This window comes from Tupaia chinensis, unplaced genomic scaffold (genome assembly GCF_000334495.1).
Source record: "Tupaia chinensis unplaced genomic scaffold, TupChi_1.0 Scaffold000182_1, whole genome shotgun sequence".
Classification (NCBI taxonomy): domain Eukaryota; kingdom Metazoa; phylum Chordata; class Mammalia; order Scandentia; family Tupaiidae; genus Tupaia; species Tupaia belangeri.
The window spans coordinates 3,522,961-3,545,059 of NW_006159657.1; the positions used below are offsets into that span (position 1 = coordinate 3,522,961).

Sequence of the window (22,099 nt, forward strand, 5' to 3'; positions counted from 1 at the left end):
TTTCCCTCCTTGGCTAACTAACTCTCAGTATTCCTCAAAGCCTGGACCAAACATTTCCTCCTCAAATAAGTCTTCTCTGATGCCCCAGACCAAAGTGGGCCTCCTAACCGTCACTCTCCTTAGATCCAGTGCTACTTGGTAGCCTTTCCAGTAATGTTGAGTAATTTCTGTGAAACCACTATACATATATATGTGCCTGACCACAAAGCCAAGAAACATATGTAAATGTTGACAGAAATGAAAGGAGAGATAGATAGTTCTATGGTAATTTAGTTAGAGACTTCAGTATCCCACTTGCAATCATGGGTAGAACAAGTAGACAGAAGGTCAGTCAGAAAATAGGAAATTTGAACTACACAATCAACCTAGCAGATATAACCATGGAGCACTCCACCAAGTAACAGCACAGTGCACATTTGTCTCAAGTGCACTCGAAACACCCTCCAGGGTAGACCATTTGCTAGGTCACAAAACACATCTCAATAAATTTTTAAAAGCTTAAATCATATGCAGTATCTTCTTTACCCACAGTGGAATAACTTTCATGGAGATTTGTCTGTCTCCCATTTTAAACTGCATACTCTGTAAAAGAAGAGGCTATGTCTGCTTCCTGTGTTGCTTTATCTCAACTATCTAGAATGGTGTCTGGCACACAGTAGGTTGCTAATAAATACTTGTTTAATGAGTAAATGAATGAGTCAATGAACAAGAGAATGAGCAAATGAACTAATATCTGGGGAGGAGATGGTCATGCAAATAGTTCTGACACAGTGTGATAATTTGCTGAAAGGGAGACACAGCCAACCCAGTCTCGGTGGGGGGGTTGTCTGGTCCTCACCAATGCAAGAGGTTAATGCAAGCCAAAGGGTTAGTTACACTCCTGTATAGCCGCAATGACAGAGAAACAAAAGGGAGTGCTCTGGGTATTGGAATGTCATTAGATATACAAACCAGTTTGGAGGCTCAGAATTGCAGTTTGCACTTTGCGCCCTGGGGAAGTGATCGATAGGCTTATTTTACCCCGTGGAGGAGGTCACCACCTCAGCGAGAGCTTAGAGAAAATGCTGCTTCAGGAGAGAACCATTACCTGAAGGGTCATTTCCTTTTAAAAATAAAATGCTCTTGAGGGGTTGGGAGAACATTGAGCCATGGAATCTTCCATCATCAGAGTTTCAGATTATGTTTCAAGCACAGGAGGCTGGTGAATTTTTATGAGATGCTCTTTAGAGAGGAGAAGAGTTCAGAGAGAGCATTTAGCTTTGGACCAGCTCTAAGTGGATGCAAAGGCTGAGACCTTTCTGCCCTTTCAGAATCATACTGGATTCTTTTGATAGCTTTATAGTTTATCTTTAAGTTTTAGTGATGCCCAACTCATCAGCTCTGCATGATTTGGGTTCATCCAAGTAGAAGTAGACTGCTGGTGAGTGTGAGAACACACCTGTGCATGCCCAGTGACTCTAGACTTAAGGTCATCACATAAGGCGAAACTGTCATATAACCAAAAATCACCCTTGAAAATGCCTTCAGTGGCCTGCAGAATGCTGAAATGAGTTACTCCAGGGGGAAGCGTGGAGCTGTTCTGTGTAGGTGCTTGGTCAGTGAGTTTGTATTTGAACTTAAACCTTGCTTTGGTAGACCCGTGCACCCAGTATCATTCATGTTGTGTTTGAAAACGTTGAAAGGGGTATTTGTGTCTGTCATTTTGGTTTTCCAACTGTCAATTTCTGTTGTCCTGCTCTCCTCTGACCCCCAAAAGTCATCACTCTCAGAGTTGTGGGTGTTGGTCTCCGGAGCTCTTTTGAGGAGTGTGATCTTAAGGGGGCCAGGGTCTGAAGTCAGCACGGAGGCAGTGCAACTCTATGGGGTGTGCCAGAAGCCACGGGCATTGTCGCATTATTACATGACCTCCAGTAGCTTCCTAGGCTGCCAATAGCATCCCCCTTTTCAGATGTGGAGACCGAGGTTCAGACCAAGGTCCCTCAGCTAGTGTGAGCTGAAGGTCAGCTTTTCCTAATTCCAGACTGCAAATTGCATATATGAACACAGTGTGTGTGTATGTGTGCTTTTTTTTTAAAAAAAAATTAGTTTTTGCTATAGAGCATGTGTGCTCATAAGATAGAAACAGAGAGAGATGGAAAGTGAGAAATCACCCCCTGGGGGGATGGGCACACCATAGTCCCCTTTCCTCCGTTCTCCTCTCAGGATTTTGGGCATGCGTGTATGCATGCATACACACACACACACACACACACACTCACACACACACTCACACCTGGCGTGTTTTTCAAGCTGTTGGGTCTGGGACTTGAATTGTGAAGTTGGCTATGTGAGATCCAGCACCTTGACCACCGGGCAACCAAATAGCCCCGAAGTGTGTACATTTAACAAAAATTAAGTGACTTAAAAAAACCCCAGAGGGGGCCAGCAGGTGATGTGGTGATTGGGGGCAATGGACTCCAACATGGCTGACCATGGTTCAAATCCCGGACCTGGCAGCTTGGTTTCTTATTTTTCTTCTTTCACTCTGTCCCTTTCTGGTTAAATTAAAATAAATAAAAATAATTCTTTAAAAAAATAGTCTCCAGATGGGCTGAGTGATGAAATTTAAATGTCCCTTAGCTTGCTATTAAGTGTGTTGTATATAGTCATAAATGGTTTGTGCATAATGCCTTTTAGAGGAGAAAATTATTTTTTCCCCATTTTTGTTGGTGGTGTTTTTGTAAGCTAAAATGGCTGATTTTTCTCTCTTTCTTTTGGCCAGATCAAACCGGGCACTGATCAATGTCTGGATCCCCTCAGTGTTCCTGCGGGGCAAAGCAGCGAACGCGTTCCATGTGTATCAGGTAAATGCCTGGTTTTCAGGTGCACATTACAGCAGGTGGAAGGACTGCGTTCTTATGTCATAGTGCTTTGTCTCTTGGTGGGGAGCTGTGTTTGGCAGGCCATGGCCCTGCAGACACCAGCATGTTAACTGTCCGTCTTCCCTGAAGAAGTGGTCTGTGGCCTTCAGTTAGTCAGACAGGAGGAACAGACCGGGGCGTCCTTGTGCTCATCAGGCTTCTTAGCTAGGCCACTGCAAAATGGAGTTTATTGTCTTGTATTGCAATGGGAAAGTCCAGGGGTAGACTGGGTCTCAGGCATAACTGCATCTGCACTCAGGACTCTGCTAACAGCTCCCGTGTCTACAGTCAACTTGTCCTTTACGGGCTGGCTCTCTGTGGGCCGACGGCATGTTCCCCGCACTGTCTCTAAGCCTGTCTGGATAGATCAGCAAAGTCTCGGGCCATGTCTCACTCCCCTGTTGGTCTTGAGTGCAAGCCCATCCTTAAACCCTGGAGCTGGGTGATAGACACCTGGGACAAGCTCAGTTAGGTTGATTCCTGTGACTGGAGTCCACCTCCCCTACCATGTACCTGAGAGTGAGGAGGGGTGGCTCTCCAGATGAAAACTAAGGGGCACCCAACACCCGCAGGCATCTCCCCTGCCTCCTTGGGGTAGAGGTGCTAAATCCCACTAGGGCCTCCTGTCAGGGCTACAGGGGATTTTGTTTATTCTGGAAGTGATTTTACCCAACCAATGGGAACCAGTTATTCATCTCCTCTCTGATTTTTTGATGCTTCTTCCAGTCCGACCTACTTATTCTCTTCTTGTCTTTTTGCTTTTTCTTTCTTTTTTTAAATCATAGGTCCTTACTTTCAGCCTTTTATGCTCACTTGTTCTGGAACTGCTTTGGTTTTGGCCCTGACCTTCAGTTGCTTTCTGCTTCTCCTGTCTCCTTGTATCACAGTAATGTCCCTTAGATTTTGTTCTTATTTCCCAGGAGCTCTATGAAAAGCCTTGGGTTTGCTTGCCATTTTTCTTAGTAGGTAATTGACCCAATGAAGAAGTCTTTTCAGCTATTAAGACATTTTCCTCAGAGGGTGGGGCAGTGAAGAAAGGATGATGAACTTGATATGTGTCCTGGGTTAAATCCTGTGGCCTTACGTGAATCTAATCATTTTCATCTGTAAAAAGGAAATAATAATAACTTATCTTATAAAGCTATTAGGAGATTAGAAATATAAGATGCACCATAGACCCTCAGTGTTCACTTTTTGACTTCCTAAAAGATTGCCACCTTTGGTCTTGAGTATAAATATGACATGTGCATCATACTTAAAATCTTTGAACACATGAGCAAGTCATTTTGTTTACACGTTCAGCTGGGCAGCAGTAGCACTTTAGTAAGTGTTAGGAGCATCTGAATGTTCACGATGCACTCAGTTCTAGTCTAAAAGGAAAATTAGATATGACAGCTTTCCAAATACTCTCTTTTCTTTCTTTCTCTTTTTATCCTGAACCAAAATATATATATACACACACCCTCTTATTTGAGTGTCCTTCAAGTTTTGCTGTGTGGTCATCAGAAACCAAGGAGGTGTTGCCTAGAGGATAAAAAATAGTGAAGCTGACGGCTTTATTTTAGAGCAAAATTAAAATGTGATTATCACTTGAGAGGTTTCTTTGACCTTTCAGTTTTGACTCTTCCTCCTCACCCCATGAAGTGACTTGGCAGTTTTTATCTTCTGAAAGTAATCTCTGAGATGAGATGGACACAGCAAATGTGCCGTTGCCTGGGAGATTGTCTCCTTGGTGGTCACAATGGTGCTAAAGCCACTCTGTCCCCATCCTTGGCTGTTCTCAGAGCTTTCCTGGGTGTGGCCCAGCAGTGCACTGAGGATGTGGCCCAGATTCCAGTGAGCCTCAACCCTGGTGGCCTCCACATCACTCAGAGCGACTGTGATCCACCTCTCAGGCTCTCTGAAATATTTCCTGGTGTTGGCACATGCGAAGTAGCACCTTTGCATCATTTTTCTGATGATGCTTCCATTGGTACTTCAAGGGCAAATTTCAAGCTAGTGTTGGGAAGCATTTTAGAAAGCCTTTCTTACAACATTTTTACATAAATTATGTTGGATAGAAGACGACTTAAATACTGGTAGCACTGGATTTTTTTTTTTAGGATAAAAAAAAGATATAAGATAATTTTTAGAGATATTTATGGAAAAGAATGATAAGGGCCACCTGCAGTGATACAGTGGTACTGCAGTGCTCTAAGATGCTGGGCCCACATGGTAGATGTCCAGGTTCACATCCCAAGGCTTCCCTGTGTAGCCAAGGGCTGTGACTCTGGTCCTGGCGGCCTGAGGCTGGAGGTGGGTTGTGGCGTGGAGACTCTGTCGGAGATACCTTGCTCCCTGCTCTTGAAGAAATATATGAACTTTCTAAAAAATAAAAAATAAAATGATAAAATTTAAAAAATCAAATGTCAAGGTTAGAGGAAGAGTAAACTAAGAGAGTTTAGAAGGAAACAGTGGAGGGATATTCCTGTCTGTCATGAGGTTCGACACAATTGTTTGCATCGATTTATGAATTTCCCGCAGGCTTTTTGGCAGCCAATGTGAAAATGGAAATGTGTTTATTTTAGATAATTCCATTGCTAATGATAAGAAAATATGCTAATTCCTCAAAAGGAGCTCTAATGGAAGACATAGACAATTCCCAGTTACATCCTCACAGCAAATCATTGTCCAGTGTTGTAAAATCTCTCTCCAAGGAAGCAAAGGGTGTGACATCCAGATGAACTGAAGCTCCTTGGGTGAGCCAGGATTTACAAATTTGTCCCCAAAGCTGTACTGTCCACTAGCTCACCCACTAGCCTCATGTGGCTATTTAGATCCAGTGAGTTACAGCATAATACAATGCAAGGTTCACTTCCTCAGTCATACCAGCCACAGGGCAGATGCTGAACACATGGCCAGTGGCCACCATGTTGGACGGGGCAGATAGAGGACATTTCCGTCATCATGAAAGAGTCTGTTGCACAGCTCTCGTCGAAAATAGGATGGCAAGGTGATTCTGTGTGTGCGGAGAAGGACAAAGACTAGACAATAAATGACACATCCTGCAGTGGGGAAAAGCCCTCTCCCTTCTCAGCTCTTTCAGTGTTTCCAGTTACCTGGGGGAGAGCATCTTGGTGTGGTGGTCTTTTAATGCCCTCCATTCTTTCTTGCAAGTAAGGACAGGAAGCCTGGGAATCAATGCCTTTGATCAGCAACAGGCTTGAGTTTAATTACGTTACTTTGTTTTCATTGCCTCCATTTTCACATTTACCTCCTTATCATGGTATAGAATCCTATTTTTTCTATGGTGATATAAAATTGCTGTTTAAAGTAATTTTTTGTGTGTGAAAAGAAAATAAGTTGGCTTAAAGAAAAATACTAAATAAAAAATAGTGAAAATAGCCAAATGTTTAGGATGGTGCTATGTGACTGAATCATATTTGGGGAACTTTGATACAGAGGAATGGAGAAACTGGTTAAAATTAGTAACCAGGGCCAGTAACCAGATAGACTGCCACAGGCACTGGACTCCCATATGGCTGACCATGGTTCAAGTTCTGACCTTGCTGGCTTGCTTTCTCATTTTCCCTCTCTGTCATTCCTCAAAAGGAGCTCTAATGGAAGACATAGACAATTCCCAGTTACATCCTCACAGCAAATCATTGTCCAGTGTTGTAAAATCTCTCTCCAAGGAAGCAAAGGGTGTGACATCCAGATGAACTGAAGCTCCTTGGGTGAGCCAGGATTTACAAATTTGTCCCCAAAGCTGTACTGTCCACTAGCTCACCCACTAGCCTCATGTGGCTATTTAGATCCAGTGAGTTACAGCATAATACAATGCAAGGTTCACTTCCTCAGTCATACCAGCCACAGGGCAGATGCTGAACACATGGCCAGTGGCCACCATGTTGGACGGGGCAGATAGAGGACATTTCCGTCATCATGAAAGAGTCTGTTGCACAGCTCTCGTCGAAAATAGGATGGCAAGGTGATTCTGTGTGTGCGGAGAAGGACAAAGACTAGACAATAAATGACACATCCTGCAGTGGGGAAAAGCCCTCTCCCTTCTCAGCTCTTTCAGTGTTTCCAGTTACCTGGGGGAGAGCATCTTGGTGTGGTGGTCTTTTAATGCCCTCCATTCTTTCTTGCAAGTAAGGACAGGAAGCCTGGGAATCAATGCCTTTGATCAGCAACAGGCTTGAGTTTAATTACGTTACTTTGTTTTCATTGCCTCCATTTTCACATTTACCTCCTTATCATGGTATAGAATCCTATTTTTTCTATGGTGATATAAAATTGCTGTTTAAAGTAATTTTTTGTGTGTGAAAAGAAAATAAGTTGGCTTAAAGAAAAATACTAAATAAAAAATAGTGAAAATAGCCAAATGTTTAGGATGGTGCTATGTGACTGAATCATATTTGGGGAACTTTGATACAGAGGAATGGAGAAACTGGTTAAAATTAGTAACCAGGGCCAGTAACCAGATAGACTGCCACAGGCACTGGACTCCCATATGGCTGACCATGGTTCAAGTTCTGACCTTGCTGGCTTGCTTTCTCATTTTCCCTCTCTGTCTCTCTCTCTGAAGAGTGCATGCACCCTATAGAAAATTTGAAAAATAAAAATAACAATAAATAAAATTAAATAATTCTTAAAAAAAAAGAAAAGAAAAAGAAAACAATAACCATAATAACCAGCTGCACCTTGCTGGTTTGTGTGTGTTACTTGCAATAGCTCATTCAGTCCCTGCAGCAACCCTGGGTTGGATGAAACTTTCATTATCCCCATCTTACAGATGAAGACAAAGAAATATCTTATTTGGTAATGTGTTTTTAGTCCAAATAGCAATTTCCAAAAAGGTATCGGTTTGCAGAGAATTAGTGTTACTGAATGGGGGTGAAATCAAGCCTTTAAAGATCCTAGAAGCAGTTGGGACAGTTGTCCTCAGTCCAGAGGGAGGGACCCGCCTGCATACAAGCATGCCTGCACAGATGGCCACTTGCATCCCAGAGGTGTTGTGGTGAGGGCAGGCCTGCTGCCCAGGAAGGGATTTTCCAAGGACTGTTTTGACTCACCACAGTGCTCCAGCACAACTTCCATCAAACCCTCTGAACTTAAGAGCCAGGATGAGACAGTGTTGCCCTGGAAGGTTGCCAGAGCACGTGCCAGTTCACATAGACTGTTCAGGCCATAGAAGGGTTCAAGGATGTCCCCTCAGGATACCTTGTTTGTATGAAGTCAGGGTCCTGACAGCTGCCTGCAGGGACAGCCTGGAACATGTGTTCTTAAACACCAGAGAAGCTAAGCTGGGTCACCTGCTATCTGTAGTCATGGGGCTTTCACCATGTTCACTGTGAGGACGTCTAAAACTGTAGCTGGTGAAAAGGATTCTAGCAAGAAATGCTGTCCATTGGTGGGACTGATCACAAATTACTAGAGAAAGTTTGTCCTCCTGTGTCCTGAGAGGGGGCACGGTGCATTTCACTGCAGAAAGTGAGAAATGGCAGCATTTGGCCAAATTTCAGAGCAAAAATAGCATTGATATTCAGAGTTTTCCCAATTTTAAGTCTCTCATCCACAAGTATTTCTTACATTTCTGGTTTTGCTAATAGTTGGCTGCCAGCAGGCATAAGTCAGAGACAGAATGGTTAAACAGCAACAAATAAAATGGAAAAGAAAAGAAAACATCTACTATCTGTCCTGTTTAGTTTTTCTCTCTTTCTCTTGCATGCACTTAGCCCATAGTCATGTTCTTGGTTTGATGTTCTGTCACATCCATAGGCCAGTTAAATTTGTGGTTAATTTATTTCTAACTTATACCTTTGCGAGTGTTTGAGCTCATTCTCCAAATGTGCCAAGTTGGCCCTGACTTTAAGACAAGTTTGAGATCACCTCTTAATATCCCACAAAGTGTTTATGAAGGTATGTGAGACCCGTGACAGCATACCTATTTTTTTCCTTGAGCAGATATTCACCAACTTGGTTTGAAATAATACAGCGGTACTCTTATTTTTGGAGCCCACAGGTGTCTCTCCCTATGAAAAATACCTTCTGTGTAAGTATGACTGGACCCAGTCTTCTGTGTGAGATATTTTAACCTTTGAATTCAGTCATCAGAAACACTGGTTATTGTATATTTCATTTACACAGCAGAACTAATTAGGCCCTTTGTAAAGATGATTGCTTTGTTTCAGCAAAGCTCTTTCCTTCTAGAATAAGTCTCTCTAGAGGCTACAGTATTGCCTGTTGTAGAGTAATGGAGGTACCCCAAGAAGACTTGCTCCATATTAGAGCCCATCCCCACTCCAACCCCTGCCTTGCAAAAGGAAACCACAGAGCATGGGCAGGTATTTGAAAAGTTTAGTCCATCTGAGCAAATTTATGTAGGTGATGCTGGGAGAAATCCATTATTTTCCCTATTAATAATAGATTACAGGTCTCTGTAGGCTGCATGGGCTTCAGGTGCTGTGGAGGATGGTGATGTTTTGGACTTCAGCCTTTGGCTCTCTCAGCTCTTCTTTTTCATCTTCTTTGCTAAGATGGCTTACCCCTTGGGCCCTCACGTTGACTTTTACCCACAGCTCTGTACTTATGCTTGCTTAGCATGTAACTGTACAGAGAAGGAGGACTTCATTAAGTAGAGAAAGATGAAATGGGGGACCCAAGGAAAGAAATGGGAACCACAGCCACAGCACTGTGGGTTGGCAGAAGCCTCTGCCCAAGCAGAGAACAGTCCAGGTTTGGAGATGAAGGACCAGGTGTGGGGGAAACACACCCAGTCCTTCCCTGTCACCCCTGCTGTTGGTAAGGGAGGCAGGAGAGCCAGCTGTGGACTGAGGCAACCAGTTGCTTTTGGAGTTCTGAGTTTTGTTCCAGCTGGTACTGGCTCCCGTGCCTCCTGCCAGGTGGAACTAGGGCAGCCTTTGCCTTTGTTCTTCCACCCCAGAAAGCCAGGGGCCTCTGCACCTCTGGGGACCACAGCACATTGTCCCCAGCTGCTCTTAGGCTGCTCAAGGCTTCTGGGGAAGCCTGATAAAGTGAACACGACAAGCAAAGACAACCAATTCTCTGTCCTCCCTCTTGGACAGGTGTGTCACTATTATTCTGTGTTACTGCTTTTATCTTTCCCAACAGGAAGAACTGTTTTATATTTTTTCACAGTATAATTCTTCTATTCTTTCCAAAACTATCTTTTGAGGAGCTGCTCTGCTACGCACATGCTAGACTTTGCGGAGCCAGAGGTGAGCCAAACGTGGCTTTGAGTTTGCTCTCGCCCACCCGACAGCCTAGTGGAGGAGACAGGTCCATCAGGGAAGGTGACATGACTGTGCAGAGGGGTGCAGGTGGAGGGCAGAACCCCACTCGGCTTGCAGTGTGGGTGTGACAACGGTGATGGCATACGAAGTGTGCTGGGCACCGTGCTTGGCATGTAGCTGCTGTGGGAACTGATTTGACTGTGATAGACAATCAAGCCTGGCAGGAAACAGAGGAGGATCACCCTCCTGTTTAACCAAACATGTCTGGACATGCTCGTGTGTTCAAAAGACCTTCCTTGGCACTGGATCTATCCAGGACTCCCTTTCACCCACCGTAAGGGCTGAGAAGAAGAGCAAGATACTTTTGCCCTCAAAGTTTCTGGCCTGGTGAGGAGACAGAAGTTCCATTCAAACAGCTGAAATGTAGGGGCAGTGTCTATGAGAGGGTCCATGGAGGCTCCAGAGAGTGTGTGGTGGTGGTGGGGGGGGGCTAGACATTGGGCAGGCAGTCAGTGGTCCAGTTATGGGCACTTTCATGTCCATTGTCATTGAATCCTTTTGACCACCTATGAGCTAGGTATTGTTATCACCATCCCTGTTTTACAGATGAAGCAGCTGTGGCTCCTTAAATTAAATGATTCCCTCTGGGTCACAGGCAAGATCTTGCCCCATCCCTCTTTATGTCTGCCCTGGGTAGCTGGCCACCACCACGTAGGCGGTGCCATAAGTATTTATTTCAATGAAAGGCACCTGCTTTCATCACTCATTTCTTCCAGAGAATTCAGCCCACCATTCCATGGACCCATCCCTCATTGTCACGGTCGCCAGAGGCAGCTGATACCAGTGACAAGGTAGTAGTCTCACTGGATAGAGAGGGCTGCATAGACCAGATTGTGAAATCGGTGGGTCCCGGGGAGTATGGGAAATCCAAAATTAGAGGCTTTCTCAGCTCTAAATGTGAAGTCATGGAATTAGAGTTTGAAGGGCACGTAGTGCTGACTCCTGTGCATGTGCATGCACGTGTGTGTGTGTGTGTGTGTGTGTGTGTGTGTGTGTGCACCTTTGAAGGGTGCCTTCAGTACCACACTTTTATATTTGAGAAACTGAAGAACAGGAAGACATCGGCTTTGTAGGAAGTCTATAGATAGAGGTGGACACACCCTCATGGCAGGTGGATATCCAGGTTTTACTCCCTTTTTATATTCTCTTTTTATATGAGGAAGTCAAAAGGAATGATTTGCACTGTCGTGCTGCTGGGAGTACACGGAGTGGAAGAGAGGCTCGCGCTTTATGGTCTAAGTCTTTCTGTGGCATCCTGGGGCTGCTCAGCCCTCTACCCTTCCCTTGTTTTCCAGGCTTAGAAGCGACCCCAGTTTAATCTAGGGAGCTGCCCAGTGCAGAGGTGGCTGAGAAGTTAGGGTGCGGGGCTAACTCCTTTGTTCACTGTGTCACGATTGGCAGTTTTTGTTTTTCCTCTTTTCTGTGGTCACAGTTGTCACTGAGTATCTGGCTTCCATTGGGAAGGGAGGATTGGGCGAGGTGAGGCACATCTGTGAACGAAGCTGCTAAGTCCTGCTGGAGAAGGGTAAGGGGAAAATGACAAGCATGGGAATGCCTCAAAGTGGGATATACAAACGCCAGGCCTAGCACGCCACTCTTGCTGACATGGAAATGGCGCCTCCTAACTGCAGACAAAATACCGTGGTACTAATGTCATTGTCCTCTGAAAGGGAAGTACTGAGGAGGAGACAGGGCTGGCAGGGGAGTGTCGGGCTTCTGACCTATCCTGGCAGCCAGAGTGCAGCCATCTCCACTCGGAAGCCAAAGGTGAAGAGGTGTGAGAAGGATGAGGTGGAAGAGGCAGGAAGAGTCTGGAGGAGGAAGAAGTGGGGTGTAAAGAGGAGGAGGAGGGAGTGAGTGAGCTCAGCCGTGGCCTGACAGGTAGAGCTGGTGTCTTCAGGTGTCCCTGAGTACGGACTGCATGGACCCAGAAAGGTGTACTGCTCAGGGAGTCCTGCCCCACCTGTGTATCTTGGCCAGACTGCTTCTCCCGCTGAGCCTAAGTGTCCTCTAGTCTAATGAGGTCCCTTGAGCTCCATAGCCATTTCTCCCTGCCCCAAGGCCCCTGTCCCAGCTCTTCCTACCCCTTCATCGATGGGGCAGAGTAACAAATATTTTCTGAGTCCTGCTGTGTACAGGTATCGTACTGGTGAGCCCAGGGGGTGACAAGAGTGGGCCTTCCCTCCTGGAGCAGACTGAAGTCCTGCTGCACGTAGCCCAGTCCTGAGCATTCTGCGTCGCACTCCGCGAGTCATCAGACTTTGCCATTGGTAAAACTTCACGTTTCTCCCTGGCTGGGCTGCAGTGAGGATGTGCCCTTTGGTTCAGCCTGAGCTTTCCTTTGCCACTCCCATGGAGAGCTAACAGGGAAGTTCCTCCTTCTTCTGTCTCCCTTTTCTTTCCTGCTCTGTTTTGTCTCCCCTTCCTTTCCACTCCTCTTCTCCTTGGCCTCCCAGCCTTCTCCATCCTTCCCCTTTCCCAGCCTCTCTTCACCCATCCCTACTCCTTGATGCAGGAGAAAATCCCCAACTCCATAGGTCTCCCCATTTTTCTTGAGCCCTGGGAAGAGGAGCTCAGAGGGCCTCAGGGAGGTGAGTGTTCTCACCTGGCAGTAAGTAGGTGGCTTCTTGGTATTCTCACTCTTCTTCTTTGGCTGAACTTTTTGAGTTCTTGGAAAGAGGGAGGAATTGGAAAAGCACATGGGTCTTTTTATTTATTTTATTTATTATTATTATTTTTTTTTTTTCTGGGAACCTGAACTGTGTGCATGAGCCCCAGACCTGCCTGCCTGTGGGACTTGTTTTAGAAAGTCCCTATGTGCTGGGAAAATGCACCCTGGCATGGTTACCCGGTCACTCCTAATAATCTTCACCTGCAGCTTTGTCATGACCAGTTATTGTCCAATATAGATTTCACATCACTGTTAATTGGATAGTGTTATTTTTACCCTTAAGACGATAATAACTTTAAATACCACTTTTCATCACTTGCTGTACAACGATATGCCACTGTCCCCTAAATAACCCGATCAGAAAGAAAACAAGCCTTGAGCTGCAAGATAAATCAGATATAGGATGTTTATGATGTTTATATTGGCAACATGAGGTTTTTGTTTGTTTGTTTGTTTGTTTTTGAGGGAGGAGTGTTGGCTAAAAAATTGTTTTCCAAGCAAGTGGATTAAAGGAAAAGGGACCTGTTTTGTTTGGTTGTGGTTTTAGTGTTTCTGGGCATGGTTGGGTCACCTGGACCAGTTCCTGTCCCTGTCTGTTTCGGGAGTTTTCTTTGCATGTCTGATATCTGTGCAGTCAGCTTGGCTATCCCTTTCTCCGTCCCATTTCTTGCCATTACCAGGATCAGTAATTACAAACCTGCCTAAACCCACCTGATGTCTCCCTCACAAGGCTAGGTTAGGAGGCTTGCTACTAGCACTCACTGAGTGAGGCTGGGGAAGCTGTTTCATATCCTCCAGTGCACAAGATACCCCTACAACTAAGAATGACCCGGCCCTGATTCCTGCAGTTCCACAGTGTGGAAGCCTGGTTTATTGTAAGCAGTGTAAGCATCGCTTAGTTCCAATGCTGCCACTGCCGGTCCTTGCCCTGGTGGGCAGGTTTGTATGGATGCCCAAGGGCTGGTGGTAGAGGTTGACTCTGAGCATTCCTGGATACCTTGATGACCTCCTATACTGTGATCCTGTTCACATCCAGGGCAGGGCTCCTTAAATTGGGATAATATGGGAGACTACCAGTCCCCCATTCTTCGAACCAAGGTGCTAATTCCTGATCCACACCTGCATGCTCTTGCTTTCAGCTCAAGTTGACAACAAGCAAAAGACCCTCACTGTTATGCCTAATGGAAAAGACCCAGGGCAGAGCTTGAACTCAGGGGCTCAGCGTCATCAGGGCCCAAGTCACCCATCTTTTTATAAAGTTGCTTTGCTCTCATCTTGGCAGGATGTCTGTGGCCTTCTCTAGGCTGACATCCCATTGGAAAAGACCCTTATTATTTCCAAGGTTGACAACAGTCTTATAATTGAGTCTCACTGATTCTCAAAGATACAGCCATGCCCATGTCTGCTAATCACTGTGTCTGGGTGGGAGTGATGCTCCCACATATCTACTCCTGAAGCTGCAGGCCAGAGAGGGGAAAACGAGGATGCTCTTACTAGAATGGTGTCAGACTGGCCTACATAGCACAAGCCCATGGAGCCCTTCAGGCTGGTCATAGTTCAGGCTTAGCATGGGAGTCAGTTTGGTGGCATTTACGCACCTCTGCAGGAGGTTTCTTAAGGGCAGTGCAATTACCATGGGGCAGACATTCTTCATTGTGTGCGTGTGTGTGTGTGGGGGGCTGTCCTGTGCATTGTGGGATGTTGTGCAGCATCCCTGGCTTCAGTTCAGTAGCACCTGTACCCTCTTCTTACTTGCTGTCACAAACAGTGCCCAACGTCCCCTGGGAGGCAAAACCACTCCAGGTAGAAACTCCTGATCTGTATGGGTCCACAGAATGCCGTTATGGTTTTATCTTGTTTTCTTGGACGTAAGTGGGAGTACGTGATACGTAGCCCCCTCCAGAGCGATACATAGACCGGTCTCTTTCTTACTCTTTGTAAGCTCTGTGGAGTATTTCCTACTGTGAAAGAACCGTTGTTTATGTAACTATACGGGATGTTGGACAGGGCGATGGTTTCTATTCCCTGCTCATTGCAAAATAAGCTGCTGGAATTGACCTTGTGCAGGTCTCTGTACACATTGTAGGTGTTTCTCTAGGATAAATAGCTAGAACTGGATATGCTGAGGTGAAGCGTGAATGCATTTTTTCTTTTAATAGGCCCAGCCATTTGCTTTCCCTAAAGACTTGGCCAATTTTTAGTCACACCAACGAGGTAAAAGAGTACTTTGTCCTCATGTCCTTACAAACACTGGGTATGATCAATCTTTTAAATTTTACCAATCTGATAGAGGAAAAATACACATTTTATTGGTGCTTGAATTTGCATTTCCCTTATTACTTGTGAGGCAGATCATGTTTGTGCCCTAATTTACCATTTTTATTTCGTGAATTGTCAGTTTATGCCCTTGTCCTATTACTCTGTTTATGTTATCGTTCATCACCTTCTTAGCAATGTTTAGTTCCTTTGACAGTAATCCTTTTGTTATATATGTTTCAGTCTCTTGATTGTTTTCAAACTTTGTTTAGAGACTTATTGTTTGTTCTTTTGTGTCCTGATTTCCAAAGCTTTGGGAAGAAAGGAATTTTCTTAGTTGACCTGCTGAATACTATGTATTACTCCGTTGTCACAAGACATTTTTTCCATTTTAGAGGTGGAGAAAGAGATGTTCAGAGTATCCAAGGTCATACATCTCAAAGTGTTATTGCTTGTCCCCCTCACCCAAAGTCTGGGCTTTTCCCCTGTCTTCCCAGCTGCCTCCAGACGACAGAATGACCAGTGAGTTGAATTACACAGAAACAAAATTTGAGTTATCAGTCTGTCTATCTGTCTGTCTGTCTATCCTTTCATCTGCTCATCTGTCCTGTAGACAGCTAGATGTTCCGTACTGGGGATAAAGTTGTAAATGATAGAAGCATCAGCTTGGCCACTGACTACCTCTCTGATAGAAGAAAGGCTGAGCGTGGGGAACTGTTCAAAGGCCGAATGGCCTTACCAAATACCGGCCTTGGCCCTCACCCCCACATACAGAAGCAGATGACCCCATCTTGCAGTTGCTGGAAGACCATTCTCAGCCACGTATCAAACTGACCTCTGAGGTCCTCTTCTAAGTTTATAGCTTGTGAAAATTTTGTTGACTATCAGATGCCCCTGGGCTACATGGGTGACGTGAACATCAACCACTCTCTCTGTGCCGATTTTGCTGTGATAGCATGGGAAGTGGTATGCAGGGACCATCCATCTTGAGGTTGTCCCAAGTGCAATGAGCAGCCAGTGTGCCGACTGAGGCTCAGGCTTGCCCTTCTTGGAGGGACCTCTGGGTGAGCGCCTTGTAGCCAGCAAAGTCAGGACTATAGACTGGAGACTTGCCCCCAAACCAGGGCACCCCAGAGCAGCGGAGTGTACCAGCTAAACTCCTCATTTCATGCCACGGAGACTCAGCAGGGGCCAGAGGCAAGGCCTGGGTTCTCATAGTCAGCTTGATCATGGCTGTCCTGTTAGTCTCTCTAGCCAGGCCCTGAAGTCTATGTATTTTTCCATCCATCCATGCACTGACCCACCTGCTATCCACCTAGTCACTGTTGTAGGTATCCGAGTGAGAGTACACGAGCACGTGGTACTTTGGACATGCAGAGTGTCCCGTGGGGACAAGGGCAGGCGATGTGTCCGAGATGAAGTTTGTCAAGACTTCTAGGTACATGAAGTGGTTCAAATATGGGTTGTAGAGTCAGTCCGTGTTTAAATCCCAGGTTTGCCCTTAGTTCAGAGTTGGGTGGCCTTGGCTGAGGAATCTCTATTATCCTATTAAGATTATAATTTTCTCCCCTTTAAAATAGGACTACTGCTTCCTTTATAGGGATGCAATCATAAAGTGAAAGCATGTCTCTAATGCTCTTAGCATGACGCCTGGCCTCCTTGATGAGTATAGACGGCCCGGGGACTAGAGCTGCTGTTGCCATTTGCTCAGCCAGACAAGTATGTACCTCTTCATTGGCACCATGTGTGCCAGAGAGTTTCCAGAGCTGTGTATTGGTGTGGGCCATTACACCCACATGTATGTGCTCACAGGCACATAGCAGCCCAACAGGCTGGGCTCGCCAGGGAATCAGCACTTTGTGTCCCTGTCCACCATCCACATGACTGGGCATCTGGACCCGAGCATCTGCCTGCCACTCCAGTGCTTTTCACGTTTAAGTCTTGGATGGGAGCACAAAGCCTTGCAGCTGGGTGATACCAGGCACAGTCTCCTCATCTGTGAAGTGAGAGTGCTGCTGCTGCTCAGCCCCCGTGTTCATCCTGACGGTGAGGGAGGCCTCCTGAAGGAGCAGTTTGTGAGTAATTAGGCAGCTGTGCAAATGTCAGCCATTATGATTTATTTTATGTGATGAATGTTTTCCCAAGGCCTGCGGCAGGGGAATAATAACCATTTTATTTCTGTGCTTTAGAAACAACCCCATCCGTTGGTGAGCACATGCCTCTCCTCGCTTGAGTGAGTTTCTGATGCTCAGTCTTTGGAATGTAAATTGTGCCGGCATCGGGAGCTCTTCGTCCACTTCAGGTGTCCATCCGCAATGGTGTGTGATACCATGGAGGCTGGGGACTTTTGTTTTTTTGTTACTTACTGTTATTTTATTCTCCCCCCTCCCCTCCCCAGAGCTGGGCTTTCAGAAGCCTTGGTATCATAATGAAGTAGACAGGGTGGCTGTTACTTTAAGCTTCGAATCTTTTCCCCTACCTCTTCCAGATACAGAAAAGCATTCCGGTCCAACCTTTAAAGGTTATCTCCCCGTGCCGCCAGCAGCCTCATCTCGAAAGGCTGTGAATTCCAGCTCCTAGCCAGGCTTCCTGACAGTGCAGTTCTGTCAGACTGCTCCGACTGTCCACAGCTGGAGGAAGTCGCCGCTCAAGTTGGAAGCTTGGCAGAGGGTGCCTTTCGGGGTCTGAGGGTGAGCAAGATGTATAGTTTGCTGACTGGGGTCTCAGGAAGTCCTGAATGTTCTTGTGACTGTTAGAGCACAGGGTAGTGGAGATAGGGATGAGGAATCTCACCTTTGGTGTTGGACCAGCTCTGGTAGCCTGACCAGGCCAAGACGACAGAAGGCAGGTATGGAGACAGGGAGCCCAGGGAAGACTCGGGTGGAAAGAAGGTTCAGTCAAACCCCTCAGTTACTGGAGAAGCTGAAGGAAAACAACTTACTTTTCCTATGCAGCGTGTGATTTAGAGAACGTTATGTGCTACATCCTCAAGGTCACCAAGTTGTGTTACCAAGTTTGCTTCTCCTCTGCTCAGTTTTGCATTAATCTATTTATGAAAAAAGGACAGGAGAAAAACACATAAGGCCAATGTCAATAACAAGCACTCTTACTCACTGAGTCTTCCATCCCAGGAAAGAAGCATTTTCATGTACGTTCATAGATGGGTAAGATGAGGTCAGTGCCCCAAGGTTACACAGCTAGCAAGTAGCAGAGCTGAGCTGCAAAACCGAGGTCTGGACAGCCCGCCAGCTTTATGTTCTTTAGGAGTAAAAAGCCTCCTCTTTCTTGACTGGGTTTCCCTAGGAAAGGGGAAAGAATGTGAAGTAATGATGACGACAGTGTTTGATGATAGTGATAATGATGATGGCCATAACAATGAGGGCTGATGGTGGTGATTGTGATGATTGTGGTTGATGATGATGATGATTGACAATGATGATGACGGTTGATGATGATGATTGGCAGTGCTGATGATGGCTGATGTTAATGATGGTTGATAATCATCATCATGGGTGATGGTGATCGATGACGATGATGGCCTACGATCATGATGATGATGGTTGATGGCGACAGTGGTTACAGCTGGAATATTTCCATGTGCACTGAGTTCCTGCCACACCTTTTCTCCTTTAACTCTAACAACGCTTTGATGGGAAAATTCTAGTTGTAGCTGCTGTTGGAAGACAAGACCAATATTTTCCTTTAATACCCCATCTGGGTTAAGGAAAATCATACCAAGAAAGATCCAGGTATCTTCTTTCTGTTCAGAGAAAACTGTATACACATCGCAGCTGGTTTTCAAGTGTTCGTGGTCATGGGCCTACTGGAACCCAGGGAACTGAATGCTCCATCCAGTTCTCAAACCTCCTTTGGGACCTTAGTTTTTACTCTTGCCTTGACTAGATCTATGCTTAGACTTGTTAAAGGGGCAAAAATAGAGTATGTTGAATTTCTGCATTGTTGGATCTTAGGAGGAACACTCGTCACTTGGGCTTCTAGCCCTCATCATGAAGAATGAAGAAATTGTTGCTGGCTTCACTGATGACAATCTGTATTTTTAACACCTTGGGCTTTTGAGCCTTGCACATCAGGGTGCTTCTGTTATTTGGTAGCTGGGTCCTTAACCATGGCACCTAACATGCCTCACTTCCTTTACCTGTAAAGTGCAGCTACTGGCTGTCTCCTGTCTAGGGCTGGCATGATAATTAAGTGAGATATAGTAGATGAAGAGTCCAGCACATTACCTGGCACCTAGTAGTTGCTAAGTAGACGTCAGTCTCCTCTGTGTTGTCCTCTTGCTGTCAAACTGCAGAAGAGACAAGGAGAGGGTGCTGTTAGTAGCACAGATCACTCTCTCTGCCCCTTGCTCACCACCGCCCTCCATATGGGCAGCATGAGCTCTGCATTGTCTCACAGAGGCTGCATTTTCATCTTCATCTCATCTTGCCCTTACCAAGCACTCACTGTGGCCCGGCCAGTCTGTCGGCTAGGTGTTTTTTGTTTTGTTTTGTTTTGTTTTTTGAGAGTTTTTTGCTATAGGGCGTGTGCGCTCGCCAGACAGACAGAGAGAGACAGAGAGACAGAAAGTGAGAAATCACCCCCCAGGGGGGATGGCCACACTGCAGTCCCTTCTCCTCCTTTCTCCTCTCGGGATCTTGGGCACGCACGCACACGCGCCCGGCGTGAGTTTGAAGCCACTGGGTCCGGGACGCAAACCGCGGTTGACTACGTGGGAGTTCAACGACATAGCCATTACGCTAACTGCTGGTCCCTCAGCTAGGTGGTTTTACACTTATCATCTCACTTAATCTTCACATCAACCTCATGAGGACGTTTCTGCTATTACTTTATGGATACAGAAGCAACATCCAGAAATCTTAAAAAAGTTCACACCCACAGAAGTATGCACTCAAGTCTCTCTAGATGCAATGCTATGATCTTTTTTTTGGGGGGGGAATTTTCACTATAGGGCACAAGAATTCACCAGAGAGATAGAAATAGAGAGACAGAAAGCAAAAAATCTCCCCTCTCCAGTCCCTTCTCCTCCATTCTCCTCTCGGGATTTTGGGTATGCACACAAATGAGCCCTATGTGAGTTTTAAGTTGCCAGGTCTGGGACTCGAACCGTGGTGGACTACGTGGGAGAAAAGTGATTTAACTGTTATGCCATCTGCTGGTCCTGCAATGCCACATTCTAACCTGTGGATGCACATTCATCATCCTCCAGGGCCCTGACTATCCTTCCTGTGGAGACAATTCCTACAGGGGTCTCATCACCCTCCCAAACCATGTCTCTGGAATAGAAGATAACACCTAGACTTTATTGATTATGAGACATACCTCATTTTCAAAATCTGACATCTCTAAAATCAGGATGGTTCTTACAGTTGATAGTATCTTAGATTCCATGAAATACTGTATTACCAGCTATTGACTCAGCTATTTATTCATTTTCTGTTCATTAGCACCTATTGGGTTAATATGTTTGACTTTGAAACTTTATAAGAAGTTGTTAAACAGTACAAAGGATTTCCATGTACTTTTTACACAGTTTCCCCCAATGATAAAATCTTACATAACCATAATATTTTATTCAAACCAGGAAATTGAGACTGGAACAATACTGGCAGTCTTCGGTTTAACGTTGGCAATAACAAGATAGGAAAGATGTGGTTCCTGTCCTTTTGAAGATTATAAGTTAGACAATGACAACTCTGAAAACAGTAGTGACAGAGCAGTGAGAGAAATACTCAGATGGAGCCTGGTGGAAGCTTCTGGTCTGGGGGCACAGAGATGGGTCTCCCATTGGGCTGGGAGAAGGCTGGTTTGGCAGAGCCAGTGCTCTGAGAGGAGGGAGCCCCCTTTGTTAGCATGGAGGTACAGAACAGCTTGACATGTGTACTTGCCTGTTCTTCAGACAACTCACGGTGGCCTAGAGGCCCTCTTCTTGGAATACTGCTTCTCCACAGATTGGGTCATCTGAAAAGTCATGATGTATTTTTCTGTTTTTCTATGCAAAAATGTGTCTTGGTTTTCCCAGCAATCCAGTATTACCAGGTTTGGCTACTGCTTAACATCTCAGCTGCAGATCTTGGAGAACTGCCCTTGCCATAGCTCTCTGGTGTCTTCTGCTCACCCCCTTCACATTTTACCCGTTTATCCCATTTTTATTTTCTTTAAAGCAGCAGTCCCCAACCTTCCTGGCATCAGGGGCTGCCCTTGTGGAAGACAATCCCTACATGGATGAGGATTAGGGAGGTTGGTCCTGGATGACCCAAACATACCACATCCACTGTGCACCCCATTTCCTCTCTATAACATTGCAATAAAGCAATGAAACAATCATACACGATAGGGTTCATGCTCCCATGAGAATCCAGTACAGCTACTGATCTGACAGGAAGTGGAGCCCAGGAGGCAGTGTGGGTGATGGGGAATGGCTGCAAAGACAGATGAAGCCTCATTCTCTTACTTGCTTGCCTGCTGCCTGTCCCCCCTCTACACATCTCAGATCCCCGGTAGGACAGACTGGCACCTGTCTGTGGCCTGGGGATTGGAGATCCCTGCCTTAAAGCATTTAGCACTTTCTGAAATGTTTTGTTATATGTTTGCTTATTTACTGTCTGTCTCTCTGACTTTCTCTGTGAACACTATCTTATTTTCTGCTGTATCCTAGATCCTTGACCAACACCCATCAATAAATACTTACTAAATGAAAAACAGCCAGACAAATGCACATGTGCTTTGTACTATAAATATTTGCAAAGAGAGTGAGTTTTAGAGTTTATAGTGAAAAGATGAAGCTCTTGAGATGGGTAAGGGGCCTGTTGTCCAGGATATTCCTGTTTTTCTACGTAGTGCTCTATGGAGTGAAGTTACAAGCGTATCCTTCGGAACTGGCTGGTCAAAGGGAAACAGGACGAGTGGAAGCCTCAGCTTTGCATGTGTCCGAGTGAGAGCCTCATAGGCACGAC

General features: G+C 45.6%; 1 protein-coding gene across 4 annotated transcripts in view; it reads left to right on the plus strand.

Moving 5' to 3' along the window:
* Window positions 1–22,099, plus strand: part of SNX29 (sorting nexin 29) — a 535,094-nt gene that overhangs the window by 381,635 nt on the left and 131,360 nt on the right. For all 4 annotated transcript variants that reach the window (XM_027771071.1, XM_014587074.2, XM_027771069.1 and 1 more), the window contains one exon: window positions 2,762–2,843. In XM_027771071.1, coding sequence (XP_027626872.1) covers window positions 2,762–2,843 — 82 coding nt within the window. The remainder of the gene's footprint in view (window positions 1–2,761; window positions 2,844–22,099) is intronic.